At 33.3% G+C, this 20,956-nt stretch overlaps 1 protein-coding gene across 8 annotated transcripts in view; it reads left to right on the top strand.

The window, feature by feature from the left end:
• sm (heterogeneous nuclear ribonucleoprotein L) overlaps window positions 1–20,956 on the top strand; it is a 117,614-nt gene that overhangs the window by 58,458 nt on the left and 38,200 nt on the right. For all 8 annotated transcript variants that reach the window (XM_088243208.1, XM_088243206.1, XM_088243210.1 and 5 more), the window contains exon 4: window positions 16,746–16,832. In XM_088243208.1, the coding sequence (XP_088099334.1) occupies window positions 16,746–16,832 (87 nt within the window). The remainder of the gene's footprint in view (window positions 1–16,745; window positions 16,833–20,956) is intronic.

Below are 20,956 nucleotides of genomic sequence, written 5' to 3' on the forward strand. Positions count from 1 at the left end.
ATTACCACCCTCTTAGGAAAAGAAGGCTTGATTTATTGGTTCCACGTCGCTGCCCCAGTTCTTGTATGTTCAATAGACCATTGATTTTTTTTTTTACGAAATATATACGGATATTTGCATTTAATCAGATAGTTTAATAAGACAGAAACATAATTACACAAAATCTCTTAAATATGGCGAGCAGTCTCATCTCGAGTTAAGCCGTTCTCCGCTTGTATAGCAAAGAGCATATTGGAATAATAATCATTAGTTAAGTTTAATATCTAGTTTGGCAAACAGATTTCTCCCCTCGAGGAACAATAATTAAGTCCCCCAACTAGTTTACCTTTGTAGAACCAAACTTAACCCCATCAGACCCAAACCGCGGTTACGATAAGACGTTAACAGAAATCGTTTTTTTTTTCATTTTATATGTCAAAATCGAATGCATTCGATTACTAAATTCATACTAACGTCCGAATGCAGAGATTCATTCGATAGAATTGGCAATGGAATTGATTGAATTTATTATAAGAATTATTATTAAGGGGGTTAGCCACAAATTTTTCAAGCACTTTTCTCTAAATTATCTTGGTTAAATCCTTAGAGTAATAATGCGCCAAGCTATAGAAAAGCCCGAACGTAGATAAACCATTATATGACTATTGGGTATTAAGTTAGTTACAGTTAATTTTTTCAACGGCGAGTCGTAGCGGCCTGAAATTTGAACCTCTATTTGATAAAGACTCAAACTTTATACGGATGCCTTGTGCGACCTTGAATCGACCTCTATTTGATAAAGACTCAAACTTTATATGGATGCCTTGTGCGGCCCCGACATATTTCCCATATTCAAATGTCATTATCAACAGTAAGTATACTTTATTTCACAAATTTATCCCCTAAATTGAGAAAAAAATAGTATCTGAAGTAAATATATTGACACGAGGAAAGTTTTTTTTCAATAAATGCCAAAAATTAATGAAAATCATGGGAACATATTTGAAATCAATTACCTGTAAAAATTGAGTCCTTTAACGCCTTTGACGCTCCTACTGCTGCAACCAAACATACTGCAATTCACCATAGTCGATTTTTATTTATTAAACGTAAATATCCAAGTTATTTACAAACAAAGCCAAGCACAGCGACAAAAGCATCCAAAAGAACCGTTAATCTGTATGTTGTCAAACAAAACAAATTCCCGCCAATTTGTTGGTAATTATTATTATTATTATTATGGATAAATTATATAGCGCCGTAATAAAATACCTCAAGGGCGCTTTATATAGCGATTCTATTGTTAAATTAATTTAATTAAAGCTTTTAAATTTGTAATTTAATTAAAACAATTTATTTTGTTATCACGTGCTACGGATTTATTCAAATGATTTAGAGAACAAGTGGGTTTTAAGTTTTTTCCGAAACATCACTTCACTTTCACAGCTTCGCAGCTCTGCTGGGAGAGCATTCCATGCCATAGGGCCTGCGACCACAAATGCGCGTTCACTAAATTTAGTGCGCTGTTTGCGTAGAGGTATAATAACTTTTCCTCTCGCTGTAGACGTAGCTGATCTAAGCGTGAGACGCCTGTCAGCTAGTTCATCTGGAATGCATAGTTCCCTTAGATATTCCGGAGCAGAGTTGTGCAGTGACTTACTTATACATAACCAACAACGCTTGCGTTCTATGAAACATAGTGATAGGGTTTCTCTATTGGTTGACGCATTATTACTCTGAGGTTAAATCCCGTATTTAATCTGAAGTTAAATATCAGACAGCCTTTTGGAGGAAATTTGGATAAATCAAAGACCCTTTCCTAATTGTTACCTCTTCCCCTTGCCACACGCAGAGTATAAAACGCTACGTAAAGATGGTGACAGGCGAAAACACCTTTGTACCAGTAATTTGGCAGAAAGCAAGAGATAATTTAGATAGTAAACTCTCCTATCGTGAACACATTGATAATATTGTAAACAAATCTCTCAAACTTCTCGGTTTTATCAATAGAGTGACGGCGGACTTTAAAAATATTAATACCATCAAAACTTTTTATTGCTCACTAGTTCGACCCCATCTAGAATACGCTTCTCCCATTTAGTCTCCATTCTACAGGACTCATATTGACCGTATCGAGTCTGTCCAACAAATTTTTCTAAGAAAAGTGGCATGGTTGCTCGGATTACAAAGGGCTAATTATTCTTTTTTTGAAATAGAGCAATCTCTTAATCTGTCTTCATTGGAGAGACGTAGAACTGAGATGGACCTTATATGCATTTTCAAAATACTTAATGCTTTAAGTGATGTCCCATCTCTGTTGCAATCAATTTCTTTTTATGTTCCCAACCGTGTCACCAGAAGTCAAAATCTGCTATTTATAAAATCTTCTAAGATCAACTTTGGTTTTTATGCCCTAATGTCCAGAATGTGTAGATCAGTCAATTCATCACACGACTTGGAATTTTTTGGGATAGATCTTCCGGCTTTTCGTAGATCTCTTCGCGACTAAACAGTGTGGGATGAAGTTGGATTGGCATGGTTTAGCTCAAAGTTTTAGGTCTTTCGTTTTTTTGAATATATTGTATACAATTATTGTTTTGCCCTTGTTTGTCTTTGCTAAATAGTTTTATGTTCTATTTGTTCAGTTTCTTGCATTTACGTTTCTTCATGTAACTGTTGTAATTGGCTTAGGCCGTATGTATATAATAAATAAATAAATAATGTCATAAAGACAAAAATAATATCAAGAACCATTGCCGTTACTTCAAATTTCTCTCAAGAGTATGAAACAGTTCAAAGCTTAAAAATTGCTTTTATCATCATACCCTCAGATACATCTGAAAATTTCGCGTTTTTATGATTATTTATAATTAAAAATAAAAAACGTTGTATAAATCAAAGATTTTAAAAACATGTTTTTTTAAGACAATTATTTGTTTTTTTACTAACAGAATTACTTTTATATTCATAAAAACGTGAAATTCAATATTTTTTTATGACTAGAAGTTTTATTAGAAAATATTAAAATGTATAAACTTCAAACCTCGGTCGAGGACCAAAAGTAGTATGGAATATTTTTTTAAATATTTTTTACGTTCAATGTTATCCAAAATGCAACTTTTTAGACCACTTTCGTTTTGATGTCCAAAAAAATAAAATACTTCAAATATCATCGGCCCACTCTTATGTATATGTACAGTATTTCTATAAAATGTTCTTCATCTCTGTTGTAATATTATGAATATCAATAACTCCCAATCGGGTTGAATTCATTTCTTGTCTACAAAAATTTGGATAGACGTAAAATATTGTTTGACAACAAAATTCCCACATGCAAAGACAGCGCTGTGGCGTTCGATCGTCTCTGTCCACCTCCAAGGGAAACGTCATGAAATTATGTTTGTATCAAGGGAGGCCAAAAAATAAAAAGTGAACGAGCCATTTTCATTTTGACATGTACGGCAGTAAAAAAATATTTAATTTTGTTTATATTTGTATGTAAACTCGGCCTTAATGGGTTTAAGCTTACTTAAGCTCTACTTACCTTTACTTAGACGCTGTATCTTGACATCTGAAACTCTAGATTATAGACTTTAGTGGTTGCAAAAAATATTTTATTTATTTATTTATTTATTTATTTATTGATTTACACGCCCAATGGGCTTTTACATATTTTAGAAATTACATTTAAGTGCAGCAGTGAAACATAAGTATGTAAATTTGGTTAAAATAAAAGATAACATAAGAAAAGCTAAAAGATACAATAATAAGTAAAAATCAGGAAATGTACCAACATAGGTATATGGTACATAGAAAAATATTTTAAAAAATTACATATGAAAACATACACGCATACATATACATACATATAAGTTTATACATTATTAAAGAGATACATGAGAAAAAGAAATAGTAAATAAAGAAAAATATTAAGAAATTTTACTTAAATTAATTTATAACCTTTTGAATACTTAACCTATATTTATATAAAGACAGACAAAATATATCAACTTCACCATACTCGTTACCTAGCCGGTGTAGTCTAGGTATTGGTGAATTGTAATAATAATTGTGACTGCCAGGAGATTCAAAAAATAACGTTAGCTGCCGTGTATTTCGAAGAGGTACTTTCAAACTGATAACACTAGTTAATTCCGGGACGTCCAATACGCCATTCGCTATTTTATATAAATTTAATAAGTCATTTATAATTCTTCTTTTACATAGAGTTGACATATTTAGTGTACATAATAAATTATCATAATCAATATTTTCAGCGGGTATATTAAGTTTGTAATTGATGAATCTAAGGAATTTACGTTGTACTCTTTCTAACTTTAAAATATGAACATTGTAATAAGGTGACCAAATTGTTGAATTGAATTCTAAATTACTTCTAACCAAGGCAGTAAATAGCACTTTGAGGGTAGTGATGGAATTAAAATCCTTTACGGTTCGCTGCAAATATCCAAGACATTTCATTGCCTTATTAGTGATGGTATCAATGTGAGGAATAAATGTCAATTTTTCGTCAAAAACTATCCCCAAATCCTTTATTTGTGTAACTCTTCCCAGATTGATATTATTAATGTTGTAATCAAATATTATGGGTTTTTTACTTCTTGTAAATGATATTACACAACACTTGTCGACATTTAAATAAAGTTCATTTTTCTGGCACCAGTTGTACAGCCTTATCAAATTAGACTGAAGAACTCCACAATCGGTATCAGATATTAAAAAAATATATCGTAGGGTTTCTGGCACAAGTTGGTAATAACTTACTCGCCGTAACTTGCGTACCAATGCTGTTTTTGCTGTGGGAATGCTGTTTAAGAACCAACGCCGGATTCTTTTCCCCTCTGCCAAGGATCCTCAGAACAGTTAACAAACTCTCACTAAACAGTACTGACGATGCGTTCCTAAAGCAAAGGCAAGCTTTCAAGAAGTCAAAGAACTAGGTTCTTTGGGTAGTATCTTACAGTGGCGAACGGTGATTTTATATACAGGTAAGCTATAAAAAAAGATCATTTATTTGTACCTACATAGCAGGTACATAATATAATGTAAGCTATATATACTATAAATTAATATTTTTTCTGTGGTTCTGTGCGATACAACAACGCTCATCTATGAAATCAACTCAAACTACGTAACTTCGTGATATATTATATTGCGTAGTTATATTATCCATTAATTTAACCCATAACTTATATAAAAGTTTATAATTCAATCAGTATTAGGTATTCTCATTTCTATTGAAATGTCAACTGGCCGATTTGTTCTGGAAATGAATAATGCCAAAGATGGCCGCGTCGAGCGCCACGTGTGTTGCAAGAGTCATATGTCAAAAGTATCATCTCAAAGAAAAATAGTCCTTCAAGTAATAATGTTTGAAATACTGTTTTCCAAATCGAGAATCTTCAAAGAATTTTTGTAATCTGCAAGTTAACTCTAGGAGAAAAAACCCGCTACTGGGTTTGATATGTTTAAAATATAGTACACTTATTTGTATGAAGAAATAAGCTGGAGTAATCGGCTAGTTCCTTGGTTCATTGCTGGTGCTGGGCGCGCTATATTAATATTTTTATTTATATTGGGAGAAACATACGAATGGTGGCAATAATTTATAACAAATAGTAATTATTTGTTTGTTTTTCTGTAAATAATTTTTCCGTAAAACATTATTATGGATAGACAAATATAATGGTAAGCTGCGTATAATCGCTTCGATTCGCCCCTGGTATCTTAACACGGTCAAGTTAGTGCACGACATTGGTAAAATAAATCAAAGTAGGACTCAAAATGCCGAACACTCTTCTAGTGGAACGGAAGACCTGTCGATGACTGTCAACTGGCCGGCTTCTTCTAAAGAGTTTTAAGTGGTTTCCTCTTCACTGGAGCAAATGCTAGAGAAGTTCCTGATCGGCAACAAGTGCAAACACATGTTGTTTGCTAAATTCCTAGAAGATGGTCCGGTCCACGTGTAGTGGATGGGATCACATTTCGTGTGTAAGTAGCAAATGCATGTGTAAGTAGCAAATGCATTACTCAAATTATTTTTTTTTCCACCTGTCAGATTGTCAAAGAAAACAAAATGGAATTTTCGTTTGTGTTGCCAGGATAGTCTATTTTTTTACTTTTTTTTATTAATAAGAACATGCACAATATGATTTTAGAGAAATTAAAAAATTGCCTTTTTTAAATATAATTATCTGACTTTTGTGTTATGGTTATATTTTTCGCGATATGGCAACATTACGCGGCGACTTCAAGCATGCGCACGACGAAAGTGGGGCGAAGTGGGGTATTTTCGGACACAGTCTGATGTATTCAATATAATTCTACACTCCTTCTGGACTATTCTTAATTCTATGCTCTGAGGTACATATATATATTGTATATATCCTTTTTTTTGTTCTAAAATAGAGCCCGTTCAATTTGTCAGGTGTTCCATAGGTGACACATTCAGCAATTAGCAATGTTCCCCGAGGGGGAATGCAGTGAACGGTGCAATGCTCTGCATGTTACCGTAATGATGATAAGCTATATTAGTCTGTCATCTATTTCTTCCGATGCACATCTATTTCGGCTCCAGTGGCAGTGGAGCAAAACTCAAGACGTGGAAGATCTGAGATGCCAAAAATTTTAACCGTAGAGAAACGAGGCAAAATTCAAGATGCCCTTAAAATGTCAAATTTGGAAATATTCGAGGATTTGTAGCATTCTTTAATAATATGCATGCTTCCACTTTCTTTTGTGTTGTGCCAACACAGACAGAGCTCTTGGCCTCATAGAGTTAGGGATACGTCTTTATTTTGTTGTAATGTATGTCTTTATATGAATAAATAAAAATAAAAATATTTTTTAAAAGTAGAAAAATCATGTTCTTTATTTATTTATATATATACGCCTAATTAGCATTTTTCAGAACATATTTATACATAGAAAATTATTATAAAGGAAAATAGAAAGACACGATGGTATATAGTAGACTTGGTGGGAGTGGAAGCGGAAGAGAGGTGTTTATGATTGAATTTGATTCCGTGATACAACTTGTTATCAAAGAAATCAAGACTGGTATGTTTGTTGGCAGACCTAAGGATTCTGGGCATACGGGAATGAAAACCACAGTTAGTTCTATGGTTATCAGTATGAAAAAGTTAGTTTTGTCTGAGGTTTCTAGTTGGGATGTTTAATTTCACTAAGCTCAGTAGTTCAGGCGCATCAAAGAGTGAGATGAGAATTTTAAATAGGACTAGAAGGTCGGATTTATTTCGACGATCTTGAAGAGAAGATATACTCGTATTTAAGCCAGTTTTTAGCTCATTATTTTTATTTATTTATTTTATTTTCTTGAAATAAACGGCACTTAGTGCCTTTTACATATTTGTTACAAATACAATTAAATATACATACATGTAAGCATAAGTAATACAGAGCATTTAAAACAATATTATTAATTAACAAATTAAGAAAGTCTAAAAAAGATAAACTATATAAAATATTAAAATATTACCAGTTATAGAATTTTCGTTAAAAAAAAGATAATTTGGTATTAGAAATACTTTGCACCAGTTAAAAAAAACTAAGAAAACAATTTTGAATAACATTAAAAAAAATATATGGATCATTATTTAAAACTAATACTTAGGTAAATAGCATATATTTATGTATTAAAATATATAATGATGTAAACAAAGTTGAGTTGTGATAAGTAATTAGTTGACACAGATATACGACTATATCACCACTAACATTGTATTCCATCAGAAACATATATATATATATTTTAAATAAATATACCGGTGGTAATCAATTGTGTGAAATATAACCAAAATCCTGATCGAGCGTTTTTGACTCGATTCCTGGAAAGGTGATCTTGAAATTTTTATTTGAAAAGTGGTTTTACTCTGCAATATTTCATTGTTTCTGTACTGGCAAAGCGTGAGACGGATCACTTTTATTAGGGAAAATACAGGTCAAAGAAAATCTACTCTTAGATCAGCGTTTGATTCAGGAAGAGGAAAACTTGTCGAAATCCGGCGCTCCCCAAACACTAGATTTGGAGATCGTGCTTTTGCCGCCGCTGGTCCCTCTGCCTGGAACCAATTGCCTTCAAACTTACGAATCATCGACAGTCCCAGTCAGTTCAGATCTTAACAAAAATCCCACTTCTTTAGATTATCATACCCTCAATTTTAAATCAGAAAATATAATATGATATTGTTAAATATAGTTAGAATGTAAGTTTAAGTATATAATTGTAAAGCGCCCTTGAGGTGATTTTTCACAAAAATGGCGCTATATAAATCAGCCAAATATTAGTAAAATTTCTTGTTTTTAATTTTCCTTTGTAATTTCTTTAGTTTTTGCTGATTTTATTTTATATATCTATATTTTCTTCACTTGTGTACAGGTGTATTTTGTTTTATATTTTGTTTCATTATTATTGTTTTTAAATATTATTTTATACTTCAAAGAAGTAAGCTGTCGAAATAAATAATAAATTAAAAATTTAATTTTCCGAGTTATAATCCGACAAATTTCTTGTTCTGTTTTCTTATCCATACTAAATGGGGTTTACCAATAATTAAGTTGTGCGCTTTCAATAATTGGACACGTACAATTTTCAAAGCATATTAAACAATTGTTTGCGGGAATGGTTCGCTCTCATATTCATATTAAAATATAACCAAAATCCTGAACGAGTGTTTTTGACTCGAACCCTTGGAAGGTGATCTTGAAATTTTTATTTGAAAGTTGGTTTTACACTGCAATATTTATTACAGCTAAATATTATTATAATATTATTACCTTCATGTAATGGATGATCGATATACGCTGCTTTTAGCGTACCAGTGCAGTGCCCTATGCACCCATGATGATGAACATAAATTAGAATAATTTAAAATGAATATTTGTTGCTGTAGCACTCGAGAAACTGATTGAAGGCGTAGATTTTCACGAAATTCATAAAAGTTTCAATATCTCAAAAACTAAAGCAGATTTTACACGTGGACAACACAATAGACAGGATAATACTGTCCTGTCCCAGCTCCGTGAACCGCCTCACCCGCGCGGGACAGGACAGTAAGACAAATTGACCGTAGTTCAAACGCGGAACGCCGCGAAAATTGACACGCGACAATGCGGTTGTGGGAGTAAGCCACTGTCCTGCGATCTATGCCATCTAGCTTGCTCGTCTATCTCTACGCCAATATCTTGGTCCATTATCCTGTCCTCTTAATTTATGTACGCACTAGAACAATAGGTCCGTCGCTGGGACAAGACAGTATTGTCCTGTCCTCGTCTGAACTACCCATTTTTTACTGAGGTCATATTTACATATTGTGGTGAGTCACGAGTCATGAGCTGGCATATCAGCCCTCGCAAGGAATACATTGGCTTTTGGGACATCTTTATGTATTAAATTATATATTAAAGGTATCTATAAATTAGAGGTGATTCATTCAAATGCTTTAGATTTATTCGAATTAAAATTATCGACTGCATTCGATTACTTAATTTATTCGAATGAAAATAATCTAATGCATTTGATCACTACATTTATTCGGATGAAACACCGAATGCAGTAATTCATTCGAATGAATTAACAACTGTACTGAGTGAATTAGCAGTTATTGAGGATCTTTTTTTTCAAAACACGATATTCGCCTAACGTGGCTATATAGGTTTTAAAAAATAAATCAAAGCCAGTATCAAGACGCATCGATTATTTGAAAAAAACTCGCCAAATTACGCTCAAAACCGACTTAAAAAAAATATCAAAGTCTGATGGATTTTTAAAACACGATGTTTTATCGTGTACATTGATCCCTAACTTCTATAATTTATATTGGGTGCTAATTAAATATAAAAGAAAATTATAAACTATATATAAATAATAATTAAGATTGCCTTCAGGGTTAGTTGTAAGGTGTAATTTTTTAAAACAAAGAATTTTCACGTGCTTTGAAGTGAATCGCAAAACCCCTGTCCTGAAAAATTACGTTTCAAGCGAATGTCGAGTTTTGAAAAAATCTGTCCTCAGTAAAGTTGTATCAAATAGATGAACGAATGAGTCATTCTACCACGTGTGAATAAAAGCTAGTAACTTCGATCCGTTGCAAATAGAGTAACAGATATTACTTGAATAATTTTTGTCTCGTCACCCTTGGAGGGTGTAGCCACAGAGTCCCTCCCGGATCTTAGTAAGGCGAAAAAATTGGCTAAACAAAATTAAGATTCTGAAGCTAGGTTTTGCCTAGATCCCTGAAAATTGAAAAATGGAAAAGTGGCCACCCCCTCCTCCCCATGATGGACCGAAATCGATTGGATTTATTAGTTTTGAAGTTACTTTATTTCATTAGAATGATTTTGAAAAGTCTGTGAATGATTCATTCGATTATTTAACTCATTCAATTACTTATCATTCGGTTATTTTAAAATATGTTTTAAAATATTTTATGTGTTTGATGATGACCAACATAGATTATTTTTTTTTGTATTTACATGTTTCTTATTTTTTTGTATATTTTCTCGTGCATGTTTTTAAGATTTAAAACTTTGCTGCAGTTTTATTTTGAGTGTATTTAGATTGTTATTTTGTAGTTAGTTGTTAGTGTCTTGCCGTAGGATTGAATGTAAAGGTGATTTTTTTACAACCTACGTTGATTGTTTATCGGTTAAAATGTGATCTTTTTGCAATCAAAGATAGTCTTTTACAAGCCAAAAATCATCTTGTTATATTTATAGACCATTTGAAAGAGTGGGCCTGGTTTATATTATCCTTAAAAAGCTTTTTTTCGTTTTTTTTTAAAGGGAAAGAAACACCTGACATTCGAAGACAACAGTTTGATTTTTTTCTTTATAAAATTATAAAATATGGTGGCTTTATCAACCGATTCCTGGAGCGCCTTGCCGCTGCAGTCTCTAATTGGCTCCCGATTCAGCTCGTTATTCTTGTCTGAAATGAAAAAATCAAAATGATGTTTAACTATTGTATATTTAAATTATTTTTTTAAAATGGCTTCAACGCACAATAAATATAATATGTTAAATACCCTTTTAACAACTTCATTAGCTGACTTAGAAAATAATTAAACACTAAGGAGAATAAGCTTTGGTTTGGTCCAATAGTAAAAAAAAAAATACATTGAAATTGAAACTGGAGAAAACGCGCTTTGAAGTTTTCGGTAGGAGAAAATATTAATATTTTTTTACTTATCTTTACTTGATCTCGGTTCTGTATCTTTAAAAATACTTCGGATTGGCCTCTATAACTTTGTGAATATATTCTAAGATAGTTTACCTGTAGATTTAGACATCAAAAAAAGGTTTTTTGGGCCTTATAATGCAGGCCTCAAATGAAATAAAGGTAATAATTATAATCAACAATAAGTTGTGGCCCTGTTACCAGTGTCGCGGACTCTAGATCAGAAGGTTTAAACCCCGCTTTACCTAAATTTGTTTACAATTTTCTAACACGATCATTCAAGACTTTTAGAAAATGGTCTTAAAATTACACCTTTAAAAAAAATGATAAATAATGCATTTTTTATGTTATCAAAGGGTCATCTTTAGGTGGTCGAATGACATATCACAGCAATAAAAAAACAATATAAGATAATCTTGATTCTTTAAATATCCTAAATGCATAAGATATAAAATATTTAAGGAGTTTAAGTTGATATTTTGGCAATAAAAGACTATCTTGAATTAATTTAAGACATTTCACCAGTTGAAGATGAGCTCGCAGGCCAAAACCCAATACACAGATGCTCAGTTATAAAATAACCCACACCGTACCATACAACATTCTGCACCACAGAATGCGACACAAATATTGGCTTATTACTCATGTCTCATTTTGTAATTCATCTGACAAATGTCTCACTTTTCATCGTAATCCTTTTCAAAATTTACAAATTCTAATTTGACGCTTTTCTTGTTCATACTACAACAGTTTCAACCCACAACAGTTTCATGTTCTATTAAAACTGTTGCTCGATGTCATGAGCCTATCCACATTGTGGCTTCATTCATTAATATTAACGTAAACGAAACATTTGCATCAGTAAAAGTATTGGTGCGAATTTTGTTTTTTTTTCGATCTTATTTTTATTTTGCTTAAAACCAGTTTGAACCATTTAAATTCATTCCCAAACGGGATATTCTTGTTATCTTGTAAGAGTTTATTGTTGGTTCAAACTGACTTAAATCTCGGAAGATTTTCGATCAGCAAACACTTGAAATGTTAGAATTCTCTGTATCTTTCGTGTGTTTGCTCTATCGTACCCTCAAACGAGGTATTTTAAGTATACCAAACTTCACACCAGCAGCAAGACCAGTATTTACCCATAACCAGCCTCGCCCAGCACGGAGGTATGTATCTTGACTGTTTTGTGTGTTGACTTTCACTCATCTCTGTCTCTTGCCAACGGCGGGTACCGCCGCCGTTTGGCATCAGGCGAATCTGTGTTCTAGCCAAATTTACCATTCATTTAGATTGTTTATGTTGTTTGAATTAATCTTATGACTATCTCAAATACCGCCTCCTCTATCTCTCTTATCTCAATAATATACTTGTATATCTTTTTTCAAGCACATATCAAAGACAAACACACTCGTTCTTATTATATTATGTATATTTACGATGCATCAGCTCGAGTTTTGTACTAAACGATCAAGCAGAAACAGAATTATATACAAAAAGACATTAAATTCAGTAACGTCTCAGCCCATCGTCTGGAACTCCCACGAGACCAGATGCCCGGGGAACAGATCCCACCGACAAGCGGCGACTTTAGCACAAGCAACACAGCTCCACGAATACAGATTTGTGATTAAAACATTCGACACTCATTGTATCTTGTTCTTCGCCTAACGAATGCCTTCCGTGTCCATATTAAACGCTTCATGATTTACATAACAAATATGAATAATACTGCATGGAAATAATCAGCAAATCACATTTCCCAATAACCCACAGGGGACATACAAATCGGCCTCGAAAGGGGTCAGAGCGGGTACAGCGACTGCATCACTTCATCAAACAGAACCCCAACCATTCTCCCAGATCTACGCTAGAGTAGGAAGACACCACATTAATGTGAAATAACAAAGCGATCCAACACTGAACAGAGCATCCTAATAGAATACTAACAAACATGAAGGAAAACGAATCAGCAGACAACAGAACGCTGCTTAACGCAACCAGATTCTAACCAATCCACATTGTGACAGAATACACACACTGGAATAACTAAACACAAATCACTGACCAATCAAATTATTCTTACTCCGAGACACAAAATGACACATAGAACCATACGACACAACTTCTGTGTTAATATCGAGGATTTTGGATTTGTTGAAGCCACAGTTGTAGCTCTCATAATATATTGGTTCTGTATTGAGTTCGTAAGAGTGTTGAAATTACTCTTGGGTAGATTATATATACTCTAATATTATGATGCCTTGGTTTTTACTTATTGCTACTGCTCTCTTGTATTTGGAAACCTATTGACCATGTAGGAAGCATCCTTGTTGTAAAGCAACGTGTTTTGTATTATAAAGATTAGCCCTTTGAAGCGATGGATCGTCTTACAACCGCGCGTCACGCGCCCCAGCTCCTCGGTGAATGCGAGAATCTGGACAGAGCGGACTTACTTCTTTCTGGGATTATTACTCTCACCATTGCTGTTGCTCTCCCAAAGCCATTGGGCCATGGAATCGCCGAATCAGTACCAAAAACTCTCGCAGTCGTCTAAAATATAACATCTAGACTTCTTTTGAGTAATGAATATCCATCTTCGGCCGATTTCAATTTACTTTTATGTAAATTTTTCCAATATATTTTTTAGAAAAATGTTTGTATCGAAGCTGATATTGATAAAATATTGACCGGTCTTGTAGTCTACGATGATGTTCTAAATGTGGTGACTCCTGACAGCGATTAGGTAAACGACCGAACCCTTGATGTTTTCCGGAAGAAAGTACACTGGACAGCTTCTCGCATTCAAAAGATACTCAAACTAATGAGATGCACAGAATTGGCATGATGAAGTGTGCTAACCATTGGCATAACCGCATTGCAAAGGAACTGGAGACTGTCGTTTTGTGCACGTTCGGAGATCGCAGCTGATCAGGCCGGGTCTGACCGGCTGTGGTTTGGGGCTATACGCCGGTTGTAGGGGGCGATGTCCATCGATAAATTGGAGTGTGTTTGTCTTTGTGTGTGCAGGGCCAGACTACGGAGTCCTCTATCTTTCGGGACCTGCCCCGACGTGCGTCACCCGTATTATTGGGCCGAGAGAGATAGAATTGGCGACGTAACGTCCGCTCTTCCTCTAAGGTGAGTCTTCCTCGGTTTGCTTGGTAAGGCAGACCGTGGCTGTTCTACTTTCAAACCTGGTGTCAAATATTATAAAAATAAAGCCAAAAAGGTGTAGAATTTTATACAATGTATCGCATTTTTACCATGATATTGTTTCTTGCAATTTTATCCTTATTTTTACCACTTTCTTAACCTGATTACCATATTCAGTTTTTATTATTGTTATTTGGTTGATTTCTGTAAAGGTTTTGTAATAATTGCCTTAGTTTTAACCTAATATTTGTGAGCAATGGGTATAATAAAGGATCAAAAATAGTAAGTCATATGTTTTTCATTGGTTTTAATTTAGAACAGCTAACCGGTTGATCCGAATTTTTATTTTTTCTAAGCTTACTTTTAAATATCATTTTCCGTTCTTACGAGAAACCTGAATGTTTAAATATCTTGAACAGAATTATGACGGCCTCCTACTTCCTTTCTACATATGAATAATTTATTTATGAACAGTGTGAATATGAAACATAGACTCACAATGACTTCGCATTTCCCAGGAATTAGATGGATCATAAGTACTAAAGTTCTTCTTTTCAGCTTTTTCTTTTATGCATCTCGATTTCTGGATATTTCAAAGCAAATGGAGAGGAAATTCCTTATTTCTTTACTAAATCCTCTCCTCTTCATTATCACTTCATATACATGTGTTTTGTTGATGAACCACGAGTTGATGTTTTCCAATATTTAGCAGATTCATTCAACATGTTGATTTAAGGGTCCATCACTATCGAATATGCACGCTCTTGAATAATAGTTTACCCCTTTTAAAAGAGACCTGAGTGGGAATCGTAATTTTTGCATCACATTCCCGTCACTCGTTCTTCGTTCCTGTCTTCCCATGATGTTTTGATTATTTGAAAAATATTATTATTATACTGTACGCCGATGACGCAGTCCTCCTAGCTGACAGCGAAGAGGAACTGCAATCCTTGGTTACAAAGGTTTACGAAGTGTGCAAGGAGAGTGATTTGCTAATGAATGTGCAAAAGTCGAACGTCATGGTCTTTGAAAGAAATGTAACTATGACTGAATGTAAGATTGTAGTAAATGGAGATAGTTTGAAACAGGTCGAAGAATTTGTATATCTGGGTAGTATGTTTACTAGAGATGGAAATATGGACAAGGATATTGAAAGGAGGGTTAGTGCCGGTAACAGAGTTAATGGTGCCTTAAAGTCTGTCGTAGCAAATAAGTGTCTATCGCAAGAGGCTAAATTAGCAGTTCATAATGGAGTTCTGGTACCAACCCTAATGTATGGAAGCGAAGCATGGAGTTGGAAAAAAAGGGACGAAAGTAGACTGAATGCTGTTGAAATGCGATCCCTCAGGCGAATGTGCGGAAAAACAATGTATGATAGGTGCCCTAATGTCGAAATTAGAGCAGAATGCAAGGCTGAGTTAAGCATTATCGACAAAATTAAGAAAGGTCTTTTGCGATGGTCCGGTCATGTGGAGCGAATGAATGATGAAAGAACGGCTAAAAAGATTTATGATGCGAATGTGTCTGGTTGTAGAAGTCGAGGAAGGCCAAGAAAGACATGGCATGATCAAGTACAACAAATTCTTGAAAGTGGTCATGTGAAAAGTCGGAATAATCGACGTGCGTGCATGAGAAGATGTATGAATGTGAAGGAAGCAAAGGAAGTGTGCCAGGACAGAGTGGTGTGGCGTTCTATCCTCTCTGCCTACCCCTCCGGGGAAATGGCGTGATGGTTAGTTAGTTAGAAAAATATTATTACTCTATCTATTTTTTATTTTTTTTAACTTTTTGTACATTGGCGGGTTTATTGCCAAATGGCAATTTCTTCCAACCAACCAATAAAATAAAAGTTTTATTTTTATAATTCAATTTACAGAACATATTCAATAAAAAAAAGAGATTAAAAAGCTAAAAATATATAAAAATAGAAACAAATGTATTTGTTTTACCTTAAATCAAAACTATTACTCAATGGGAGAAAGGAAAAAATAGGAAAAAGGAAAAAGGAAAGGAGGAGAGATTAAGGAAGAGAAAGGAGATGTTTCTTCAGACGTGATTTAAACAGAGATAATGTAGTAACATCTTTGATGGTGGATGGGAGATGATTCCACAGTCGAGCCGCATGGACACTATATGAGTTAGAGAAGAAAGAGGAATTGTGGATGGGTATTAAGAGGAGTGCCTTGAGAATTAGAACGAAGAGGTAAACCATGAACTGATAAGCGTTGAAATTTTTCACGCAGGTGTGATCTTCAAGAATGCAACTAAAGGATCCTTATTAATACGAAAATAATCCCTCTTGATTCTAGTCTCTCCGTTGATGATGTTTTTTGGAATTTCGTCCATTTTACGCATTTTTTAATTATTGTTTTTTTTTTATTCTCGTTTTCAGTTGAGGAAGACAGCCTTCCCAATCAGCAAAGATCCGTTCCTCTACTCCAGTCTCCTCAGTTTACTGGAGGAAGGCCTCAGCCATACAGTAAGTAACTTTTTAAAATTATTAATATTTTTTTAAAAAGCGTTGGTTGATTTTCGGACGCAGTTATGTTTAGCATCTCCAATAAAATTATACTGCTAAAAAATTACAATTTTTTTCATATTTTTAAGACGCAATGTTTTGACACCGTTTCATAGGAAATACAACGGTTTAAAATATGTGAATTTTTTTCGTTACTATCGATTATTTATAAAATAAATTCACTAGTTAAACAATGTATGTTATCTTGTTAATTACTTAATTAAAAAAATAATAAAATAGTTTTGTCACAAATTGATTACATTGTTTAAACAATAATACCTAGGTGTGTGTTCTGTTGCAATTAGATTCCGATATTTCAAGATTATGGCGAGTCATTATCGCCAAAACATCGTAACCGACAAAAACAATATTTTTCAGGAAAATATTTTTTCTTTTGGATTATTAAGGAGTATACCTTAAGAAGTAAAATGCTGCTTTTGTCGGTTGATATGTTTTGGCGGTCATGGCTCGATAGATACGAGTATGTTCTTTTGCTTTGCCGTTTGATTCATTAAATAAATAAAATTAAAAATTCTGTCATATTTTTATTTTTGTGTCTTTTAAACTAAATAATGAAAATAGGTCTGTCTCGATTTTATTTTATGTATTTAAAGAATATCGATAAGTTCTGTTGTAATTTGTAATTTTATTTATAAACATAAAATGATCATAAAAAAAAAAAATGATAATAAGTTTGATTCCTATTTTTATTGATTATTGTTGCCATTTAAAATTGATACTTCGATGTCCCTCGACATATACACGGTGTTTCAGGTCAGACCCCGAATCTTCAGAGAAACATTACACATGGTTAAAAAATCCTAATCATTTTTTTTATGTAATCTGAATTTCTCGGACTCCACAAAAAAAAATAATTTGAAAAAAATTCAACCTTTTTTACTTTTGTTATTAAATTGGCGATTTGACTAGCCCAGTCTAAATGCGAATCTATAAAAATTCCTAAATAAAATATTTAAGATTATAAATTTACACATCGGAAGATTTTTGTTGATTAAACAAAACGAAAATATGAAACTAATTATTTATTTTTAATTTATTTCAACCGAGGGAAAACGTTTTTTTTTTTTTTTATTATTATTTTTTTTTTTTTATTAATTTTTTCTTTTTTAAATTCAAAACAATTTTTTTTTTTAAATTCCCGCCAAACTGCAGAAGCAGTTTTTTTGCAGGGATTTCTCTCTTTAAACATTTTTGTAACATAATATAATAAATGTTTACATGAAATATTTTTTTAAAAAAATCTTAAAAATATCAATAAAATAAAAGTTAAAAAAAAAAAAATTAAATACAAGTTAATCAAGTCTTTTTTGAAAACGAAATATATAAAAAATAATAAACAAACACTTTTTTGACACTGTTTTAGATTGTTTGGTTTCCCCATTTTTTTATATTTTTTTTTTTTTTTTTATAGAATAAACTTAGAATTTAAGAAAAAGATTTTTAAAACCAATTTTACTTTGTTTTTATTCATATCACTATTTTTTATTTCGTCCGGGAGTCTCTTTACTATGCGAGGGAGTATATACGCCCTGGTCCTCTCTCCATACGCATTTATGGCTCTTCTTTCTATGAAGTTTCCTCTCGCTTTTTGGCGCGTTTCATGCTTATGTGATATTGGCGTTTTATAGAAATCCATGAAGTCCTCTGTTACCAGGCGATAGTATATCATATTCTGTACCGTCAAAACTTTACACATCGGGAAAAGATTTTCGTAGTCATTTTGAGTTATTAAGTTGGTTTTACTTGCTAACATTTTAAGGAATCTAATTTGTAATTTTTTATCCTATTTGTATACGTTGTAAATGTTAGCCCGTAACAACTCACTCCATACGATATAATTGACTCAACCAGCGCATGGTATAAACAGTACAAGGTGGCCCGCGGAACACAGAATTTCAAATAATTAAATTTTATAAGTACCGCTTTTAGTTTTTGGCAAACACTTTCTACATGTAATTTCCAATGAAAATTATTTTCGATAGTTAAGCCTAGATATGTATATTGTTTGACCATTTCTATCGTTTGACAGGCACAAGGTGATTTTTTTAAATGGAGACATTCATAATCGTGACCTTTAACATTAAGTATTTTGTTTTGTTTACTTGTATGCGTAGAATGAATAAGCATCACTTTTGTTTTATTTATGTTCAGTATTATCCCATTATCGTGAGCCCATTTCATGATATTGTTTAAGTCCGATTGAATATTTTTCTCAACATGTGTAATATCTTTGTCAGCGCACAAGATGCAAGTGTCGTCAGCAAATATGTATTTGGTACATTTTTCGATAACATTGGGAAGACTATTTACCTGCATTATGTAGCAAACTGGTCCTGATATTGAGCCTGATTATGAAGAGATATTATTATATTATTTGAGAAGGGATTATGGAAGCCTAGGCATTTACAGGGCTTATGACCTGTCATTGACTGGTTTTAGTGGCCACTTTACACACTGTGTAACATTCACCATTCTGCTCATGTTTGAACATCCACATTTCCTCAATTCTTCCATCTGTTGACTTTTGTGAGGTAAAAGAGCTGAAACCTTTATCACGTGGGTGAGATTCATCCGGCTGAACCAAATCACCTGGCAACGCCTGAAAACAATTTTCCAATTTTTATACTTCTTCTTTTGCCAGGTAGTAATTCAACAATGTTTGAGTATGTCCAAATGCTTGCAGACTGGCTGGGTTTCCTCCCTAGGGAGTTGTTCATATTTGAATTTATTTTAACAGAGGGAAAACGTTTTTGTGAAGGGAATATGGAAGCCTAGGCATTTACAAGGCTTATGACCTGTCATTGGCTGGTTTAAGTGGCCACTTTACGCACTGTGTAACATTCAAATTTAAATGAACAACTCCCTAAGGAGGAAATCCAGCCAGTCTGCGAGCATTTGGACATACTCAAACATTGTTTAATTATTTATTATTCACTCTCCTTGATTCAAACTCCAGATATCATTTTTTTTCTATGATATATTTTGTAGCCTTTTAATAATAAGGAATATTTTTATCATCAATGCTATTCTTCTTCTTCTTCTTCAGCCTTATTCTCTCCACTGCTGGGTGGCGGATGGCGGCCTCTTCCAAAGGTCTCCATTCCTTCCTATCACCCGCTTTCATCATCCACGTTTTACCGGCAATAGAGGCAATGTCGTCGACCCATCTTTTCTGTGGCCTTCCAACACTTCTTTTGTTTGGTCTCCACTTTATTATTCTGGGTGTCCACCTGATTAATGCCATTAATATGACTGATAAAGTATAATTTGGTATAAAAAAACCACGTACATCACGTATAGAGTAATTAAACACTATTGGACTCTGAGTCCTGTGAAAGTTTATTGATTTGATTGTGAATGAGGAATTCCAGCCCAACCCGGAATCAAATTTTAAAAATGTTTTCGTGTACACGTGAATATTAAACAATTTTGGACTAGGATGAAATATCTCAAAAACGCACGCAAAAATAAATAAAAAATGTTAAAAATAGTATTCATTTAAAATCGTAAATAATGACGTCACTCCTTATATCTACGCGTAGTATTTCCAGTTTCCGCTTTAAAGCCCCCGCACCTTGTAAGGAACGTTTTGACCATAGAAAAAAAAAAGAGTATAATTTGTATTATTTGACATTTTAATCAGAGATTACGTCAACTTTCTAGGTTTTTCTAAATCGAAACGTTCGTAAAAACAACCATAACATAGAAATAAGCAAATTACGATCAACTAAATGAAGTGATCAAGGCAATATTCCATAGATTCTTGTCAGGTCAGTGAAAGTAAGAACGCCAACCGTTTCATGACGTCACTACTGAAAAGTGACACACTGATTACAGTCATTTGGCGCGGTATTTGATAAATGTAACTTTAAAAAATCATATCTTTGTAAATAACGCACAAAAAAAATAAAATATATTTTTGCTTTGTTAAATAGTACGCTAATAGAAAAAAATTAGAAAACATTTTTCGATCCTACGTAACATTATTTTGTGGATGACCCACGTATATCAAGAAAAAGCTACAAAAACATGAATACTGTGTGTGTTATTTTGTTTCTAGAAAA

The sequence above is a fragment of the Micrasema longulum genome, unplaced genomic scaffold, assembly GCF_059751315.1.
Source record: "Micrasema longulum isolate JH-2025_06_02 unplaced genomic scaffold, ASM5975131v1 h1tg000196l, whole genome shotgun sequence".
NCBI lineage: Eukaryota > Metazoa > Arthropoda > Insecta > Trichoptera > Brachycentridae > Micrasema > Micrasema longulum.